At 42.6% G+C, this 19,635-nt stretch overlaps 1 protein-coding gene and 1 long non-coding RNA gene across 3 annotated transcripts in view; both read right to left on the bottom strand.

Moving 5' to 3' along the window:
* Nucleotides 1-7,593: 7,593 nt before the first annotated feature.
* On the bottom strand, nt 7,594-9,091 carry LOC118358747 (uncharacterized). Its single transcript, XR_004820532.1, has 3 exons — nt 8,847-9,091; nt 8,615-8,749; nt 7,594-7,899 (listed from the first exon to the last, which is right to left on the bottom strand). It is a non-coding gene; the product is annotated as an uncharacterized LOC118358747 (long non-coding RNA).
* A 958-nt stretch (nt 9,092-10,049) lies between these two features.
* The window catches only part of LOC118359279 (Golgi apparatus protein 1), a 29,694-nt gene continuing 20,108 nt past the window's right edge, over nt 10,050-19,635 (bottom strand). For both annotated transcript variants that reach the window (XM_035737737.2, XM_035737739.2), the window contains 11 exons: nt 19,482-19,595; nt 19,162-19,250; nt 18,857-19,067; nt 18,602-18,739; nt 18,105-18,228; nt 17,799-17,941; nt 16,789-16,890; nt 16,427-16,534; nt 16,189-16,309; nt 15,972-16,078; nt 10,050-14,495 (listed from right to left, as the gene is read on the bottom strand). In XM_035737737.2, the coding sequence (XP_035593630.1) occupies nt 14,328-14,495; nt 15,972-16,078; nt 16,189-16,309; nt 16,427-16,534; nt 16,789-16,890; nt 17,799-17,941; nt 18,105-18,228; nt 18,602-18,739; nt 18,857-19,067; nt 19,162-19,250; nt 19,482-19,595 (1,425 nt within the window). In that variant the 3' untranslated portion in view covers nt 10,050-14,327. The remainder of the gene's footprint in view (nt 14,496-15,971; nt 16,079-16,188; nt 16,310-16,426; nt 16,535-16,788; nt 16,891-17,798; nt 17,942-18,104; nt 18,229-18,601; nt 18,740-18,856; nt 19,068-19,161; nt 19,251-19,481; nt 19,596-19,635) is intronic.

Raw genomic sequence — 19,635 nt, 5'->3', positions numbered from 1 at the left:
TTTAAAAAGCCTGGAAAATTCCAGAAAATTATGTCATGGCTTCTGATAGGCTAATAGACATAATTTGAGTCAATTGGAGGTGTACCTGTGGATGTATTTCAAGGTCTACCTTCAAACTCAGTGCCTCTTTGCTTGACATCATGGGAAAATCTAAAGAAATCAGCCAAGACCTCAGAAAAACATTGTAGACCTCCACAAGTCTGGTTCATCCTTGGGAGCAACTTCCAAATGCATGAAGGTACCACGTTCATCAATAGTTCATCAATCAGTTCATCAATTCAATAGTACGCAAGTATAAACACCATGTGACCACGCAGCCGCCATACCGCTCAGGAAGGAGACGCGTTCTGTCTCCTAGAGATGAACGTACTTTGGTGAGAAACGTGCAAATCAATCCCAGAACAACAGCAAAGGACCTTGTGAAGATGCTGGAGGAAACAGGTACAAAAGTATCTATATCCACAGTAAAACAAGTCCTATATCGAGATAACCTGAAAGGCGATGAAGCAAGGAAGAAACCACTGCTTCAAAACCGCCATAAAAAAGCCAGACTACGGTTTGCAACTACACATGGGGACAAAGATCATACTTTTTTTGAGAAATGTCCTCTGGTCTGATAGAACAAAAATGTAACTGTTTGGCCATAATGACCATTGTTATGTTTGGAGGAAAAAGGGGAAGGCTTGCAAGCCGAAGAACACCATCCCAACTGTGAAGCATGGGGGTGGCAGCATCATGTGTGGGGGTGCTTTGCTGCAGGAGGGACTGGTGCACTTCACAAAGTAGATGGCGTCATGAGAAAGGAAAATGAGGTGGATATATTGAAGCAACATCTCAAGACATCAGTTAAAGTTAAAGCTTGGTCGCAAATGGGTCTTCCAAATGGACAATGACCCCAAGCATACTTCCAAAGTTGTGGCAAAATCACTGAAAGGACAACAAAGTCAAGGTATTGGAGTGGCCATCACAAAGCCCTGACCTCAATCTCATAGAACATTTGTGGGCAGAACTGAAAAGCGTGTGTGAGCAAGGAGGCCTACAAACCTTATTGAGTTACACCAGCTCTGTCAGGAGGAATGGGCCAAAATTCACACAAGTTATTGTGGGAAGCTTGTGGAAGGCTACACGAAACGTTTGACACAAGGCAATGCTACCAAATACTAATTGAGTGTATGTAAACTTCTGACCCACTGCGAATGTGATGAAATAAATAAAAGATTAAATAAATAATTCTCTCCACTATTGCTCTGACATTTCACATTCATAAAATAAAGTGGTGATCCTAACTGACCTAAAACAGGGAATATTTTACTTGGATTAAATGTCAGGAATTGTGAAAACTGAGTTTAAATGTATTTGGCTAAGGTGTATGTAAACTTCCGACTTCAATTGTATGTACATGCCCTCAGTACCATGCCTATATACATTTAAAAACTGTTCAGTTACATACATACAGTACCAGTCAAAAGTTTGGACAGACCTACTCATCCAAGGATTGTTCTTTATTTTTTACTATTTTCTACATTGTAGAATAAAATTTAAGACATCAAAACTATGAAATAACTATGTCGTCTCACTATTATTCTACAAGGTAGAAAATAGAAAGAAAGACAAAACCTGGAATGGGTAGGTGTGCCCAAACGTTTGACTTGTACTGTACATACATCTCAAAGTTAAGAAATACACAACTACACTTTAGACGCACACACACACTAAGATCAATGACTGCAGACTGTCGAGCCAATGAGATCGACCATCAGCTAACTCCATTTTAATTAGAAAATCAATTTAATGATTACATTTTAATTAAACTCGTCCTATCTAATTAAGATATGATGATATTGAGTGGATTGTGGTCTCTTGAGTTTATTTATTTATCTGTGACGTTTACCCCTGTCAGCCAGTCCTTATCACTACCAGTGCACATACAATGCATTCCATTGAGGATATGCTGCTATCAACTGAAAAAACAGCATCTCTGGTTTAAAATGAGGTTGAAAATTCCAATGAATGCAAACTAGAAAACATAGTGGAGATCACCTTGTTCTCACTTTTTTTGGGTGCTGCGCATTTCCTCAAGGACTGCCGTGCTGAAGAAATGCCATGCAGAGACCCAATAGATTACATTTCATAGTTCGCCCCTTTAGTTTGTACTATATAGATCAACGTTTTTTTTGTGATCGAATCAACATTATATCATACCCTTTTCAATGCAACAAATCAAAACAAATCTAACTTTGCAAGATTTTGTCTGTGATTTTGTTATACGCAGAACCAGAGCGAAACGGAGTAGAATTATATTGGCGGGGGTAGCAGACCAGCGCGTTTGCACATTTGTTGATATTATGTGCTATTTAGCGAGTTATTTGCCCAGTTATATATACGTATAGGTCAGCAATGGGGAAGTAATGCTTCCTAGAAGAGCACAAAACCCGTAGGCTACATTTCAACCTGTCTTTGAAAAGCCAGTCAGTTGAAAAGCTTATTTTAATTAAAGGGGCAATTTTGTATTTTGAGACAGGCTTCAATATGCAAATAATGTAGGCCTGCATTGAACACCACATATAGGCTACTGAAGGCTATATCATAGAAATTAAAAGCTATTTCCATGTGAAAATGTTATGGGATTTGCTCCATTGGTATTGTTGGTAGACCTACATTATGTTTAAAATAGCCACAATAGCCTTTTGGCTACTGTTTAAAACTGTAAGGGTACAGCCTTAGTATTCACTGTAAACGCAAACTGGAAGTTCCTCAAAGTTTCTGATCACAATACCTCAAATTTGCTCAGTGCCCCCCAAAATTAGACGGAACATTGTCTACAAACTCTTTGTACAATCATTGATACAGTTTCAGAAGAAGAGACAGTCTTCAGCCAATCAGCACCTGTGAGAAATGACACAACACCGCAAAGCTACTTCAGTTATAGTAACACCCCCCAAATTACCACACAATATAATAGAGAACACACATCCTCATCATGGGTCTTGAATGAAGAGAACCGGAAGAAACTGTTTTGTGGCTGCAAGCACTGAGGATCAGTGAACTCCAGGAGTGTTCTGTCATCCTCTTCCCTAATTAATACAGCCTTCAAACAGAGCTGATCTGCTCACCATTAATGGCTTGTCAGAGGTAGTAGGCCAGGGAGCCAGCGAGCTCACACTATGGGTTATGATAGTTCACTGGGATGGAGAGAGAGGGCTAACTCAGCTCTATGGTCCTCTCCTTTGGAGAGAATTGTTAGTTTATACACCTGACCAGCTGTATCACACAATCTCCATATTATCTCGGTCTCTTGTGTGTGTGTGAGTGAGTGAGGGGCTGTGTGTGTGTGTGTGTGTGTGTGTGTGTGTGTGTGTGTGTGTGTGTGTGTGTGTGTGTGTGTGTGTGTGTGTGTGTGTGTGTGTGTGTGTGTGTGTGTGTGTGTGTGTGTGTGTGTGTGTGTGTGTGTGTGTGTGTGTGTGTGTGTGGAAGGGAGGGAGTGAAGGTCTGTGTGTGTGAGAGACAGAGAGAAGGCCTGATAAAGGTATTGTGTGTGTAATTGGTAGTGGCTTCCTCCTCTACCCTGAAGTGAAAGTAATTAAGATACAGCGGTTTTTAGAAGAGGATTGTAACTGTAATCCCTTCCTCCAATTCTAGTTTGCCATACAATGCAGCAACCAAGAAAAATATTGCTCGAGTTAGCCCGAAAGTTAATCCCAATGTCATTGTTCCTGTCAGGCTGTTTCCAATCATGTCCTTTTTAAATCCCCCTATTTTATGCAAGTTTACAGGTTCTCTATGCTCTGGAGAGGAGCAGCGCACGTGCACACACACGCCATCCCTGTAGACTACACTACACAGATTCCTTCTCCACATCACAGACTAGTGTTTGAAATGAACCTCCAACCTTCTTCGAGTTGCTAAACCGGTGTACCAATGTTTGTCCTCTGCATACCTGTCTCTGTTTGCTGAAATACAAACTTTTAATAAAACCTTAATCAAATACAACCACCGACGGTTTCCTAGTTGCTGTTGCTCTAATGGCAACTCAGTGTGAATGTGCATGTGCCAATTGAATCTCAACAAGGAAACAGTCAGTGGTTGTATTTGATTAACGTTTTATTTAAAAAGTATGGTTTTCAGCAAACAAAAAAAGGCATGCAGAGGACAAACATAGGTCCTCTGTCCATAGTGACTTGAAGGAGTCTGAGGATCATTTTAAAAACTCTAGTCTGCAAACAACTCCGGAGGAGTTGAGGTACTTGGCTAGAGCTTTTGTGCCTCATTGTAAAATCAAAATATGATAGCAACTATTCACAATAATGTAAGCAGTCTCTAAATCATATTATGACATGGTCCTCTAATTACAAAATGCCCAGACAAGTTTTTCATGACTACTTAAAATCTTCCAAAAGCAGAGCCAAGACAGGGGAATTCAGAGCCATGGGTGTAGTGGATATGGGTGTAGTGGATATGGGTGTAGTGGATATGAGTGTAGTGGATATGGATGTAGTGGATATGGGTGTAGTGGATATGGGTGTAGTGGATATGGGTGTAGTGGATATGGGTGTAGTGGATATGGGTGTAGTCTAATCTCTTGTCTGGAGGAATCCAAACAAAAGGAGTCACCTTGTGGACATCTAGCAAGCTGCACCTATAAACAGGGGTGAAAGAGAGAGACTACTCAGTATGTGGTACATTCAGGTCCTCATTTTGACTTTAAACTGGTCGTCTGTTAAGCATGGAGAAATGTGGCATCTGCTCTCGAGGCTGCAACCAGGACTCAGTGGTGGGCGTAAGATAGTAAAAATAAATCTGGGACATGCCAATTAATTCATGTTACATGGTATGGTATATATTAATTTGTGGATGTCCATCATCCATTTCGTATGATGTGTTACGAATTATAATTTGTATGATGTGTTACAAATTACAATTTGTACAATATGTTACAAATTACAATTTGTACAATATGTTATGAATTTTCAAAAGGTATGATATCTTACGAATTTACTGCAACCTGGACTCAGTGATAGGTGGCTAATGTTAACCAGGTTAGGGGTTAAGGGTTAAGGTTGGGGTAAAGGTTATGGTTATAAGGTAAGGGTTAAGGTTAGGGGAAGGGTTAGCTAACATAGTAAGTAGTTGCAAAGTAGCAAGTAGTTGCAGAGTTGCTAATTAGCTTAAATGCTAAAGTTGTCCGTGATGAGATTCAAACACGTAGACGTTCGCGTTATACACTGAGTGTACAAAACAAGCAGTAACATATGTGAAATGTGTATGTGACCATTAACATTTGATTTGATTAGGAAAACCTTCCTTATATTGAGTTCCACCCCATTTTGCCCTCAGAACAGCCTCAATTCGTCGGGGAATGGACTCTACAAGGTGTCGAAAATGTTTTACAGGGATGCTACCCTATGTTGACTCCAATGCTTCCCACAGTTGTGTCAAGTTGTCTGGATGTCCTTTGGGTGGAGGACCATTCTAGATACACATGGGAAACTGTTCAGCGTGAAAAACCCAGCAGCATTGCAGTTCCTGACACAAACCACCAGTGTGCCTTGCACCGACTACCATACCCCTTTCAAAGGCAAAATCTACACTGATTGAAGTGGATTTAACAGGTGACATCAATAACGGATCATAGCTTTCACCTGGTCAGTCTATGTCATGGAAAGAGCAGGTGTTCACCTAATGGTTAGAGCCTGTAAGTAAGCATTTCACTGTAAGGTGAAACCTGTTGTATTCAGCGCACGTGACAAATAATCTGATTTGATAATTAGTAATGCTGCATACTCGAAGAAAGTTTCCGGTAAAAAAGACTGAAAAGATTTGCCATGGGTCCTCAGATCCTCAAAAGGTTCTACAACTGCACCAGAGAGCCTCCTGACTAGTTGCATCACTGCCTGGTATGACAACTGCTCGGCCTCCGACCGCAAGGCACTACAGAGGATAGTGCATACGGCCCAGTACATCCCTGGGGCTAACCTTCCTGCCATCCAGGGCCTCTATAGCAGGGGATGTCACAGGAAGGCCCTAAAAAATGTCAAAGACTCCAGCCACCCAAGTCATAGACCGTTCTCTCTGCTACCACATGGCAAGCGGTACCAGAGCGCCAAGTCTTGGCTTCTAAACCAAGAGAAGAGGCTTCTAAACAGCTTCTACCCTCAAGCCATATGACTCCTCAACATCTAATCAAATGGCTACCCAGACTACTTGCATTGCCCCCCCTCCCTTTTTTTTACACTGCTGCTACTCTCTGTTATTATCTATGAATAGCCACTTTAATAACTCTACCTACTTGTACATATTACCTCAATTAACCGGTGCCCCCGCACATTGACTCTGTACCGGTGCCCCCTGTATATAGCCTCACTTTTGATATTTTACTGCTACTCATTAATTATTTTTTATTTTAATTTTTCTTAAATTTTTTACTGCATTTTTGGTTAGGGCTTGTAAGTAAGCATTTCACTGTACGGTCTACACCTGTTGTATTCGGCGCATGACAAAATCGATTTGATTTGATCCACCAATAAGAGCTACTATAGTACCCTGGTCTGAGCCACAGTTTGTTACAGGGGGATTACATTTGATACCACCTCTGATATTTAGCACTACTTGCATCCATGGATTTTTGATGGAACAGTGCTACTTTGTAATCGCAATGAAAACTAATGGTGACTCTGTATTATATGATAAAGCTTTTCCAGTTAAACTGACGCTTTGGGAGATGTGACTTAGGCTTATTGGGGACCAGTCTTGGTTACTTGTGTTTCTTGTCTCCCCCCTCCGCCTCTGGGTAGATATTGATGAGTGTGAGAGGAAACACCACAACCGCACCCAAGACCAGGAGTGTGTGAAAACATACAGGGACTCCCATTGTGTGCACATGGAGGGTCCTCACATAATACATGCAAGGCGTATGAATACCTCTCTTATGTAAGTAACTGGTGTAACAAAAACAAAACCCTTTCCGTTGTCATCAAACCATATCGCGGTTGCATTAAGACAGATAATCCCAAACTGGGGTACAGTTTTATATGTAAGATGGTTAAATAAAGAGCAAAATTATTGATTCTTATTATGTTATTATTTGTGCATTGGTCATATAAGAGCTCTGTCACTTCCCACGAGCCGAGTTGTAACAAAAACTAACACTCATTCTTATGTTTAATAAATGTATTGTATAGTGTGTGTGTGTGGCAGGCTTACAATGATGGCAAAAAACAACATTTGAGAGTGTGCTGACCGTGGTGCTGGAGTGGGTACGCAGCTGGAGGTTGAATGTTTGAAATGGTACGGACTGTAAAAAGTTTTGGAACCACTGCACTGAGATTAAAAGCTACACTGATTCAATGCAGAAAGAGATTCCCTACACTCTCAATCATTTTGAAACAAACTAACAATTTAGCTGTTTCTGTGGAGAGAAAAATTTGAAATGCCAGTGTCACCACTGTGCAGCTCCACCCATCATTTGGCTCACAACCACATTCACCTAAATTAGCCCTTGCTCTGAACAATTCATTTTTTATTGAGCATATAAATAACTGAAATTAAGACAGATACACAATACCACAATAGAAAACAACATTTAGAGGGGTTTAAGGATGCGAGTTTGGATTTATTATTTTGTTAAGTTATATTTCCCAGGTGAAACAAGAAGAACCCTCCTCACCCTACCCGTGAGTGGTGGGGGACAAGGCCTACTCCCAGGCTCCCAACTTTGTCTCCTTCCACTTCCTGCCTGTGTTCTCCAACATGTTCGCCCCACGGGTGCCTGCAGGCGCCACGCTGTGCTTCGGCCTGCTGGGGAGTCGTGGTCACTACGCTCGGGCAGGGAGACGGATACTCTGCTCCGTGAGCCCCATGCAGTGCCCTCTACTCTGGAGGCAGAGGTGGAGATGAGAGATTCTAGAGTGAAGAAGAGCGAGAAGGGAGAATGAGGGGGACAGTGGGAGAGAAGATGAGAGAGCACTGTCTGGTGTGGTGGAGAGATTTGAACTACTGCGAGAACATTGTGGGTAATGGCGAGGGGGAGGCCTCTGTGTAGATGGCTATGCTGTGTTACACAGGAAGTCCGGAACTAGCCATACTGTTGTTTTTTCTCCCTGGTCTGTCAATACAGGGATCATAATGTAAATCTTTTAAAATTGTATATTAGGCTTTAGGCTGCTCTCATTATCACCTTGGCGAATTTGAGGTATTTTTATGAATGAACCGGAGGCTGTGTGCTTAATACAATGTTTCTTTGGGCTATGGAATTAGTAGCTTTAGTGTTACAGGCAGAGCACCACCTCAGGTGTAATGCATACTATAAATGAGAGGTCATTAGTATTGAGTTTCCATACTTAAGTGATATTTGTCTATATTTGTTTTGTATGCGTTTGTTTTTTGTAAGGCATGTGTGATTTGAGGTCCTCTTCAAACTATGTTTTGTAACTTGTTTTTGCAATTTCTAAATGTTTATCATTTTGCTTAATTGGATATTCTCTGAAGTTGTAGGAATACGTTCATATAATAAAAATATATCCATTTAACAATTAGTCCCTGTAAAGCTTCACTGTGCATGAAAAAACACTAATATCGTTGGCCAGGGCGACTTGGCTGAGGCACTCGTCCCACTCACCAGGCTATTGGAGCTGTGTCTTAGCCAGCTGATTGCGGAGTGTTCAATTAAATCGTTCCACCATTCCATCACATTGCAAATGATAGGAGCTGGTCCTGGTCTTCTTAACACCCAGCAACGGTCTCCAGACACTATCTAAAGATCATTCAAATGACAATATTATCAAAACGTAAATCGTTTTCTAAATGTTGTCTATCCAGTGCACCTGGTCCTTACAGGGAGAATACACTACCTATCCATCTGCCCATGTATGCACTGGAAGGCAGACAAACAGGATCTATCAATCCAGCCATCCATCTGACAATGACCTGTACACACATACACACACTCCAGAATGTCACAGGTCAGTTCTTCAGATGGTCATGAGGCTTATCTGCCTGATGAATAGAACATTTTAGTTTTTCTAAAAAATAAAGGGTCTTATGCAAGGTTTGACAAATTCAGTCCCCAGGACCCCAAAGGGGTGCACATTTTGGTTTTTGCCCTAGCACGACACAGCTGATTCAAATAATCAACTGATTATCAAGCTTTGATGATTTGAATCAGCTGTGTACCATTAGCGCAAAAACCTAAACGTGCACGCCCTGGGGTCAAGGACAGAGCTGGGGAAACGCTGAACTAGCGGTTTAGTGTAGGGCCAGTAAGGTTGCTGGTTCAAATCCCAGAGCAGACTAGGTGGGAGAAGAAAAATAGTCAATGTGCCCTTGAGCAAAGCACTTGGACCATAATTGCCCCTGTAAGTCAGTCTGGATAAGAGCATCTGCTAAAAGAATAAATCAAATAGAAATATAAGACTTACTGGGTCCGGTTGAGCACATGAAAGGTTGAACCCCATGCAAACAGCACACAGCAAGGCAGTGTGTTCCCTACAGATAGGTAATTCACTACTCGTGGCCCGAGAGGACCTCTGGCATGAGTACTCATCCTGAACGTAAGTTAAACTACTGTGGATATGGCAGTGCCTAGCACAGCCTGGCATCGTCACCAACCAGGCTACCCTAAAAAGACGTGGCAACAAAGTGAATTTAGAGGTATGGCAACATGAGTATGTACAGCAAGGCACACAGAGTAGGATGTCATGCAGATTGTGGAGCTGGAGAGAAAAAGTTGACTGAAGTTGCAATCACTGGGTATGCTTCAGAATGTACTAAAATCAACAAGAACCTGCAAATGTATGTCCATGTGTCAATACAGGCTACTTGTGTCCCTAGACTAGATTAACTTTGTGCAGAGGGCTGGAATGAACATGAGACCCTCCTGGCTTGGACCCTAAACTGAGGGGGTAGGTGAGTAAGTGTAGATAATCAAAAAGCTGTCCCAAGTGGGTTTTGAGGCTTTGCCTGGCGCTACAACCTCCATCCTCCCAGTGTCCCAACACCTCTCTCAATAGACATTATGCTGGTACTGGTCACTCTATTCAAAGTGGACAACAGTATAAAAACCTGCAGTCTTTATTAACAAATTCTCCAACTTCATCTGTACAGAACAAAAACCTAAACCAGGGAAATACGTTATTCGGTTACATCTCAAGTACATGGCATAATCAGAGATGAAAGCAAAGGACCTCCGGAAATTTAAACACATATTACAAAACATTTTTATCATCATCTTAAATCATGTTATAGTCATTGTTAAAGTTATCATTTCATTTTGACTTGATGAAAGCTTTTGACAGAAATAACAGTAAGCAACAGTAGAACGACTCAACAGTATTTAATGCAGTCTGGATAGCACAAGAGAGGAGTGCTTGTAAAAATAAAAAAAAGCCATGAGATCTCTTCTAGGCGTCTGTTAGAAGGTTACCCCTCTCCCAAGTTGGGGTATAACCGCTTTGAGGGGTGCACATACACACCTTTGCTCAGTTTGAAGGGGTGTTAGGAGTGGGCCAGGGGCCTGTGGTATATGTATACACACACTATGTACATACATGAAGGATCCCTATCTTACACACACACACACACTTTATGTACATACATGAAGGAACACTATCTGGGATTGTCAGAGTAGGCACGCATTGACCAATCTACCTTTGAGCATGACAGCAGTCCATTTTACAAGTCAAATTATCAACTGTTTTTACAAGCAAGGAAGGAAGGAAGGACTCACACCAATTCAAGAACAAGGCAATGACATAGTAGCAATAGGAGAAAAACTACTCAAATCCCATTTACATGGCATTACAGTTTGTTTTGCGAAAATGATTGTTGAATCATCATCATGAAAATGCCTTTGAACTCTTCTCGTTGAGAGGGCTTTCCTCTGACTGGATTGGTTAAAGTTTAAGTCCCAACTGAATAAGTACTTTTGAGTAATAACTGAAACAAAAATGGCAGCAGACAGAATTCATTCCCGCACTGAGGAAAGAAGCTCCTGGAGTGACAACACCAAGCCCCCCTCCACCACCACCCTCAGCTCCCAGGCTTCACTCGAAGGTGAAAGCCCTTGGCTATACAGGCAATAGAGTACCACAGTATGTGTCGTAATACCCATAAAACCTAGTGGTCAAACGAGGAAATGGTTCCAATCGTTTCCCAACCATTCATTTTTTCTATTCAATTTTAGAAACACTGAACATAAGGGCTGTGTTTCATGTAGGCTTACCTTGGCATGACGTTTTGATAACCATGTAAATCGGTCTCCAACAAGGTGACTTTTATCAACAGTCAGCTCCATTTACTCTGATTAGAAAATGCTCATTAGCATAAAAGTAAACATGCAGAATTGCCAAAATGAGGCAAAGGTAAAAAGCCCTGGATTAACTATCCAATGTTAACTAAATGTTGTAATGAACAAATTGGCTACTTTGTTTTAAATGGATAATTCTGTATATTGTCTTGTGCAAGATTTAAATTGACACAATACCTGTTAGCAAAGGTGTCAGCAGGGATTTGTAGTTCTGCATGATGTCTACTTTTATGCTAATTTGCATTTTCGATTCAGAGTAAATAGAGTCGAATATATTGCTAAGTCACCTTGTCGGATTGAGATTTATACGCTTATCCAAACGTCACGCCAGGGTAAGATTACATGAAACACAGCCCTTATTTAAGTGTTTCTAAAAATCCCATGTGAAAAAAATAATTGAAACCATTTCCCTGTTTGACCACTAGGCTTTACGAGTATTTTGACACCACTGTGGGGCTCTGGAGAAAAGGCAACAAGAGAACATTCAAATCAAAAAAGGACTCAAACTTTGACCATTAGTAAACAAATAAATAAGGCTAGGACCAAACAATATACAGTACCAGTCAAATGTTTGGACACACCTCATTCAAGGATTTCTTTATTTTTACTTTTTTCTACATTGTAGAATAACAGTGAAGACAATAAAATGATAAAATAACACATATAGAATCATGTAGTACCAAAAAAAAGTGTTAAATCAAAATATATTTTATATTTGAGATTCTTCAAAGTAGCCACCATTTGCCTTGACTGCTTTGCACACTTGGCATTCTCTCAACCAGCTTCATGAGGTAGTCACCTGGAATGCCTTTCAATTAATAGGTGTGCTTTGCGGTCAAATTCCTGCAAAGAAACTACTACTAAAGGACACCAATAAGAAGAGGCTTCCTTGGGCGAAGAAACACAAGTAATGGACATTAGACCAGAGGAAATGTGTCCTTTGGCCTGTACAAATGTGAGATTTTTGGTGCCAAGCACTGTGTCTTTGTGAGATGCAGAGTAGGGGAACGGGTGTGCGGTTCCCACCGTGAAGCATGGAGGAAGTGTGATGGTGCTTCTCTGGTGACACTGTCAGTGATTTATTTAGAATTCAAGGCACACTTAACCAGCATGGCTACCAGAGCATTATGCAGCGATACGCCATCCATTCTGGTTTGCGCTTAGTGGGACTATCATTTGTTTTTCAACAGGACAATTACCAAACACCACCAGGATGTGTAAGGGCTATTTGACCAAGGAAAGTGATTGGGTGCTGTATCAGATGACCTAGCCTCCACAATCACCCGACCTCAACCCAATTGAGATCGTTTGGGATGAGTTGGACCAGAGTGAAGGAAAAGCACCCAACAAGTGTTCAGCATGTGGGAACTCCTTCAAGACTGTTTGAAAAGCATTCCAGGTGAAGCTGGTTGAGAAAATGCCAAGAGTGTGCAACGCTGTCATCAAAGCAAAGGGTAGCTATTTGAAGAATCTCAAATATAGAATTTGATTTTTTTTTTTTGGTTACTACACTTATTTCATAGTTGATGTCTTCACTATTATTCTACAACGTAGAAAAGTCCAAATAAAGACAAATACTTGAATGAGTATGTTTCCAAACATTTGACTGGTACTGTGCATATATAACTAAAATAACATACAAATGTGCAATGGTTCCAGTATAATTTCAAACAAAAACTTCTCTATAAGCACTTGTCTTTATTTTTTTGCATTGTTCTTGACCCCTTCTACCACCATCCTAACGCCACTAGATACCCTTGGCTTAAATCTGCTACATGGGAAGCTATGGAAATGTTAGTGTTCAAAATTAAACATATCTTCCTGCACCGTCTGTCACCAGTGTTGTGTCCAATCAGACCACCTAGACCCAGCTCTCCAACTTTGAAATGCCCATTATTAACTCTGAGTACCTTGAGAGAAATGTGTGAGACTACTCAACTGGATGTCCAGCCATCTGGTCAATGCTAACCGTTTCTCTACCATACCACCCATTCGGTTAGCATTGGCACTGGAGCCATCTATGATACACTGCCAGGTCTGTCAGTATAATCACAAATTGAGGAATCAATATTATTTATCATCAGTTATTATAAGTGTACAACTGATCTAATATACTGTAGGCTGTGTGACTCCTCTCCTATGCGGCTCAGTTGGTGGAGGACAGTTCACACCTGGCAGTCTCATGGCAAATCAGTGAATGTAATAAACATGGGCAACCTGAAGTCAGTCAACCCCCCCCACTGCCCTCTCAGGAGAAGAACAACAATGTAATAGAAAAACAGTTAACACCCATTTCACACACACTTTCATTCTCACAACCACTCACACTAAAAGCAATGTATCAGTACTGAAATCATTGAAAGCCTCTCGGGAAGAACATTAGTATGGAGACATTCTGTCTCTCTCACATAACTCTTACTGTTTATTGTGAAGCCACCCCACCTTCTACCCCACTGACCCCCCCACAGAAAACATCTGTAAAGAAATATTACCTCTAAATGAGATAAAGCAAAAAAGAAAACCACTGCAAGAGAAACCAAAAGCAGACTCCAGAATTTTTGCTCATGCCCCATCGGGCAGGCCTTACTGGGCCGCCCGACGGTACAGGTCTGTTAGCGTTAGCTGGTTAGCAGTGGAGCGATGGAGGACAAACAGGTGGCGGCAGCATCCTTCTAGAAGTCTCCTGTATAACTTCAGAACATCAGTCAGACACTGGAGTGGAGATGGTGGAGGGGTTATGAGTCGGTCTCACAGTCGGGGCATGTCCACTCTCACACCAGTGAAACCAACTATTATAGGGTCGACTGGGTAATCTAGGCCCGCACCCTACGTGGCCCTCTGACAGCATAGCAATGATGACAGAAGCTCGAATGGCTGGCTCCCCCTAGAAGCCGGTCTCGGGGAGGGATGTGGAGGAGGCAGAAGAGGAGGATAAAAAGGAGATGTTTGTACATAGAGCCAGGCTAAGGTCAGGGCAGCTGGGGCTATGTTGAGTGAGGGCCCTGTCCTGGTTCTGTGGTCCCTCTCTCTACCTGTCCTTCTGCTCCTGCATTAATCGCTTGGTCATGCGGCCACACAGCAGGCCAAACAGGAAGAGAATGCACACGCTCAGGCCAATCATAGCCAGGATGTAGGTCTTGGAGGGTGAGGTCATCACCTGCATGGCCAGGTCCGAGAAGCCTTCAGCCGGGGCCACCTTGGAGGGACATAGGGGGAGGGGAGCAGGTGTGGGTGTCAAAGTATGAAAAAGTAGAGATTGTTCAATGTGATATTGTGCGAGTTGAATCCTAGGCAATAAGAGGGTAGCAGCCACTGATAGCTCAATTCATGACAAAAAACATACACGCATTAAAAAGTGTGGTGGTAATGTTTGGTAGGTTCACACTTGTTTTGAAGGGACTCAGGTGTGAGTGTTGAAACCTCTTCAACCTATTATTATTTTTTTACCTTTATTTAACTAGGCAAGTCAGTTAAGAACAAATTCTTATTTTCAATGACGGCCTAGGAAGTGGGTTAACTGCCTGTTCAGGGGCAGAACGACAGATTTGTACCTTGTCAGCTCGGGGGTTTGAACTTGCAACCTTCCGGTTACTAGTCCAACGCTCTAACCACTAGGCTACCCTGCCGCTATGGGGGCGCCATGTCATTATTGGATAAAAAAACGTGCCCGTTTTAAGCGCAATATTTTGTCACAAAAAGATGCTTGACTATGCATATAAATTGGCAGCTTTGGAAAGAAAACACTGACGTTTTCAAAACTGCAAAGATATGATCTGTGAGTGCCCCAGAACTGATGCTACAGGCGAAACCAAGATGAAACCTCAAACAGGAGATGAGCTGAATTTTTGAAGCTCTGTTTTACTATCGTCTCCTTATATGGCTGTGAATGTGCCGTGAACGAGCTTATGCTCTCTGCCGTTCGTCCAAGATGTCTGCAGCATTGTGACGTATTTGTAGGCATATCATTGGAAGATTGGCCATAAGAGACTACATTTGCCAGGTGTCCGCCCGGTGTCCTTCGTCTAAATTGGTGCGCAATTCTCAGTGGCACTCATTTTACCATGCGATACAGAGGGAGAAGCACACTTCCAGGAACGATACATCATTGAAGAGATATGTAGAAAAACACCTTGAGGATTGATTCTAAACAACGTTTGCCATGTTTCAGTCGATATTAGAGTTATTTTGGAAAAAGTTTGGCGTTTTTATAACTGAATTTGTTTGTTTTTTTGGTAGCCAAACATGACGCAGAAAACGGACCGATTTCTCCTAAACAAATAATCTTTCAGGAAAACTGAATATTTGCTATCTAACTGAGAGTCTCCTCATTGAAAACATCCGAAGTTCTTCAAAGGTAAATGATTTATTGAATGTTTTTGCTGTTTTTTGTGAAAATGTTGCCTGGTGATGCTAACGCTAAATGCTAAATGCTAACGCTAAATGCTAGTTTTGCTATGGTATAGAAGCATATTTTTGAAAATCTGAGATGACAGTGTTGTTAACAAAAGGCTAAGCATGAGAGCTAGCATATTGATTTCATTTAATTTGCGATTTTCATGAATAGTTAACTTGAGGCTGTAGTCATGATCCCGGATCCGGGTTGGCTCGACGCAAGAAGTTAAGGCAAGCTAGTGACGTCTTGTTGGCATGTTTGTGCGTGCGTCTTGTTCACCTTGGCAGCGTAGCTCCACATGTCGATGCGGTCCTGCAGTCTCTTCTTACACTCTGGCTGCAGACGCACCCTCTTGTCCTGCAGAGCCTCCATCAGACAGGACATCTCTGACGAGAAACACAAGCAAAAAAGGTAAGGCCATTCAGCACAGAGGAAAAGGCCTTACAGGGGACAGGGATGAATGTACAAATGTGCAGGTGGTGTGTGTACTACTCACGGCGCCCTCGTCCTGGTGGAATGGCAGCACACTGGTGCTTGATGTCCAGAGCGCAGGCCGTGTGGAGGACAGGGTCCACAAAGATGTCTGCTTTACTCTCCTTCAGAATGTTCAGAACCTCCTGCAGAGAGGTGGGTGATAAGAGAAATTAAAAGGATGTTTCTCAGACTCTTACGACGGCTGAACGTTGTCAGTTTCTGTTTACCAAGAGGAGAGGGAAGAGAACAGAACCACCCACCTTCTTGCAGCCCTCCACTTTGATCTTGAGGAGGTTGACTTTAAGACACTCCTCTACTTGACCGGTCTGCTCCTGGGCCGCAGCCTCCTCTGGACACAGCCGAGAGATCTGACACGCAGAAGGGTAATGTATAACCACCATTTCTTAACTGTTAAAAACGTGTGTGTTTGTAATAATCCTGGGGTGTATTGATTGTGATGATTCTGTAGCGAAATCCTCCACACGGAAAACGATTTGCAACAAAAGTTTTTATTTGGCAAATTTAGGAAGGTCCCTCCCTATTTCATTCGGTTTGGTTCTTAAAAACTGTATATGGTTTCCATTGCAAGACAATGAATGCACCCCTGTTTAGACCCAATCACCTCATCAGTGCAGTGAATCTGCAGCTGTGGGTCCAGTCTGTAGTCCAGAGCTGACTCCTGTAGGATCACTCTGATCTGGTCCTCACAGTCTGGAGACAGACGCTGTGGAGACACACACACGTAAGAGAATGGTCTAAGTACACCCACACAGACAAAAACACACACAAACAGTACGTGTAACCTACCTACCAATCACTCAAACATGGTCGACTATACTGAACAAACATACAAACATGTCAAATGTGGGTCCCATGAGCTGAAATAAAAGATCCCAGAAATGTTCAATACCCACCAAAAGCGTATTGCTCTCAAAAGTTATGCACAAATTGGTTTACATCCCTGTTAGTGAGCAGTTCTCCTTTGCTAAGATAATCTATCCACCTGACAGGTGTGGCATATCAAGAAGATGATTAAACAGCTACATCCTGTGCTGGGGACAAAAGGCCACTAAAATGTGATGTTTCGTCACACAACACAATGACACGGATGTCTGAAGTTGAGGGAGCGTGCAATTGGCATGCTGACTGCAGGAATGTCCACCAGAGCTGTAGATCGACAATTTAATGTTAATTTCTCTACCATAAGCTGCCTCTCCAATGTCGTTTTAGAGATATAGACAGTACATTCACCCGGCCTCACAGCCGCAGACCACGTGTAACCACGCCAGCCCAGGACCTCCACATCCTGCTTCTTCACCTGCAGGGTCATCTGAGACCAGCCAGCCGGACAGCAGATGAAACTGAGGAGTATTTCTATTTCTGTCTGTAATAAAGCCCTTTTGTGGGGGGGAAAAACTCATTCTGATTGGCTGAGCTTGGCTCCCCAGTGGGTGGGCCACCAATGGCTGCACCACTGCCCAGTCGGGTGAATTACATACATTAGGGCCTAATGAATTCATTTCAATTGACCGATTTCCTTATATGAACTGTAACGCAGTAAAAATAGTTGAAATTGTTGAATTAATATTTCTGGTCCGTATAAGGAGACCCAGTAAACATGTGTAGTCTGACCTGGTCTGCATATTTGAGTTTGAGGCAGGAGACAACCTGCCCCTCCAGCTCACTGTCTCCTGTAGCCTTGTTCAGGATGCTTTGGCAGAATTTAGGGATGTCAGCCTTACACGACTTCCTCAGCACTGGGTTCAACCTGTAGTCTGGACAGAACACGACAGGGTGAACCATAGGGGTTAGTTTTTGGAGACAGGGTGAGAACCATAGGGGTAGGGTAATACAGTAAACACCTGTAGTATGTTTGATGGAAGCCATAATCTCTACTCATATTGTGAGCTATAGTGTGTGTGTATATTTAGTATCCACCTGTATTCTGTGTGATCTGTCTCTTTGTGATCATCTGTTTACACTTGGGGTCCATCAGCTCGCTGTTCTTGTTCTGCTTCAGGCACTGCAGCATGTTCTTGGCATCAGCCTCAGTACAGAACCGCTGGCAGAGACAGACAACACTAGGACACTCAGAAACACAGATGAAGGCAGCGTAGCTGGTGAAACGTTGCTCTTAATTATCGATTAAATGTATTGCATCTATGCAGATTACATACACAGACTGGGAGAGACCAACAGAAAACAAGCCAGTCATCATGTCTGTCTGGGACAGTCTTAGTAGCAGCCAGGGACCTCTCCTTCAGAAAATTATAATTACTCTGAAGAGCAACTTCATACGGACACAACGTAATCAGCAATCATGGTTTGACTGAAGCACCTTTGAGCATAGCTCCATTGTTAAAAAGTTCCTTACATTCCTTGCTTTGGGTCCTTGTGTTATGCATTCAGTGCTAAAATGACTGAAAAATACATACCCGAATCATCTGCTTGCAGACCCTCATGAGTTGGAAGTCCAGCTCTGGGTCCATCATCTCTACCTCCTGCAGCTTGAACACCCTGTGGTGACAGCGCTGGGTCAGCTGCCTCTTGTTCTCCTTCAGACATTCTATCACCTATTACAAACGTCACAGTCATCAATAGTTGCCATCATCGTAATCAATAGTTATGAAAAATACTGTGTTTACTAAATGCTTTTTCAAGGCACACAAACAGCTGTCAGTGGGCCTTACCTGGGCATTCCCGAAGGCCACGTTCTGGCACAGCCTCCCGATGTCCTGCTTACAGGAGTCGTAGAGCTCAGGTTCCAGACGGACATCTTCAGACATCTCCAGCTCCTCCACCCTCAGCTGCTTACGACACTTGACAGACACGCGCTGCTCCTTGACGTCCTGAAGAGTGTCGTTCCTCACCGTGGTGCTTAGACAGAGCACTACATCCACCCTAGAGAGACAGCAAGAGAGAACGTTTGGGTCCGTTTAAAGTTTCACTGTAGTTTGGTCAACTATGCCCAGGTTCTCTCTCAGACGAGACTCACTTCTTCTTGATGTTGGGGCAGAGTTTGAGCACATCCTCTTTGCAGGCCATCTTAAACTTGTAGGAGAAACGGAAGTCCTTAATCTGGACCTGAGAGGGAGAAGGGAAACGCAGAGAAATGGGAGTGAAGCAACTGTCAAAGTCGTGGGTTCAAATCTCACATACTATCAAACTGGATGAACACACTGCACTGTAAGTTGCTTTGGATGAAAGCATTGGTTTAGAGGCATATTGTATGTTTCTCACTTCCATCTATACAATCATTTCAGATCGACACCAGTGTTGAGTTAATTTGGAATTGGGCGACAGACACTCACTCACCAGTTGGAAATGTGTGACTCCCACAGCACACTTGTCGTTCATCTCCTTCTGGTGTTTGTTTTGCACCAGACACTCCATCAGATCCCCCGTGTCGATCTGGTTATCTGCCACCTCCTGGGAGAGAGAAGGGGAGAAATGTCAGTTAAATCAGCTG

Source organism: Oncorhynchus keta, chromosome 26 (assembly GCF_023373465.1).
Source record: "Oncorhynchus keta strain PuntledgeMale-10-30-2019 chromosome 26, Oket_V2, whole genome shotgun sequence".
NCBI classification, from domain to species: Eukaryota; Metazoa; Chordata; class Actinopteri; order Salmoniformes; family Salmonidae; genus Oncorhynchus; species Oncorhynchus keta.
Note: the sequence above shows the minus strand (reverse complement) of the source record. Positions and strands in the feature narration are given on the sequence as shown.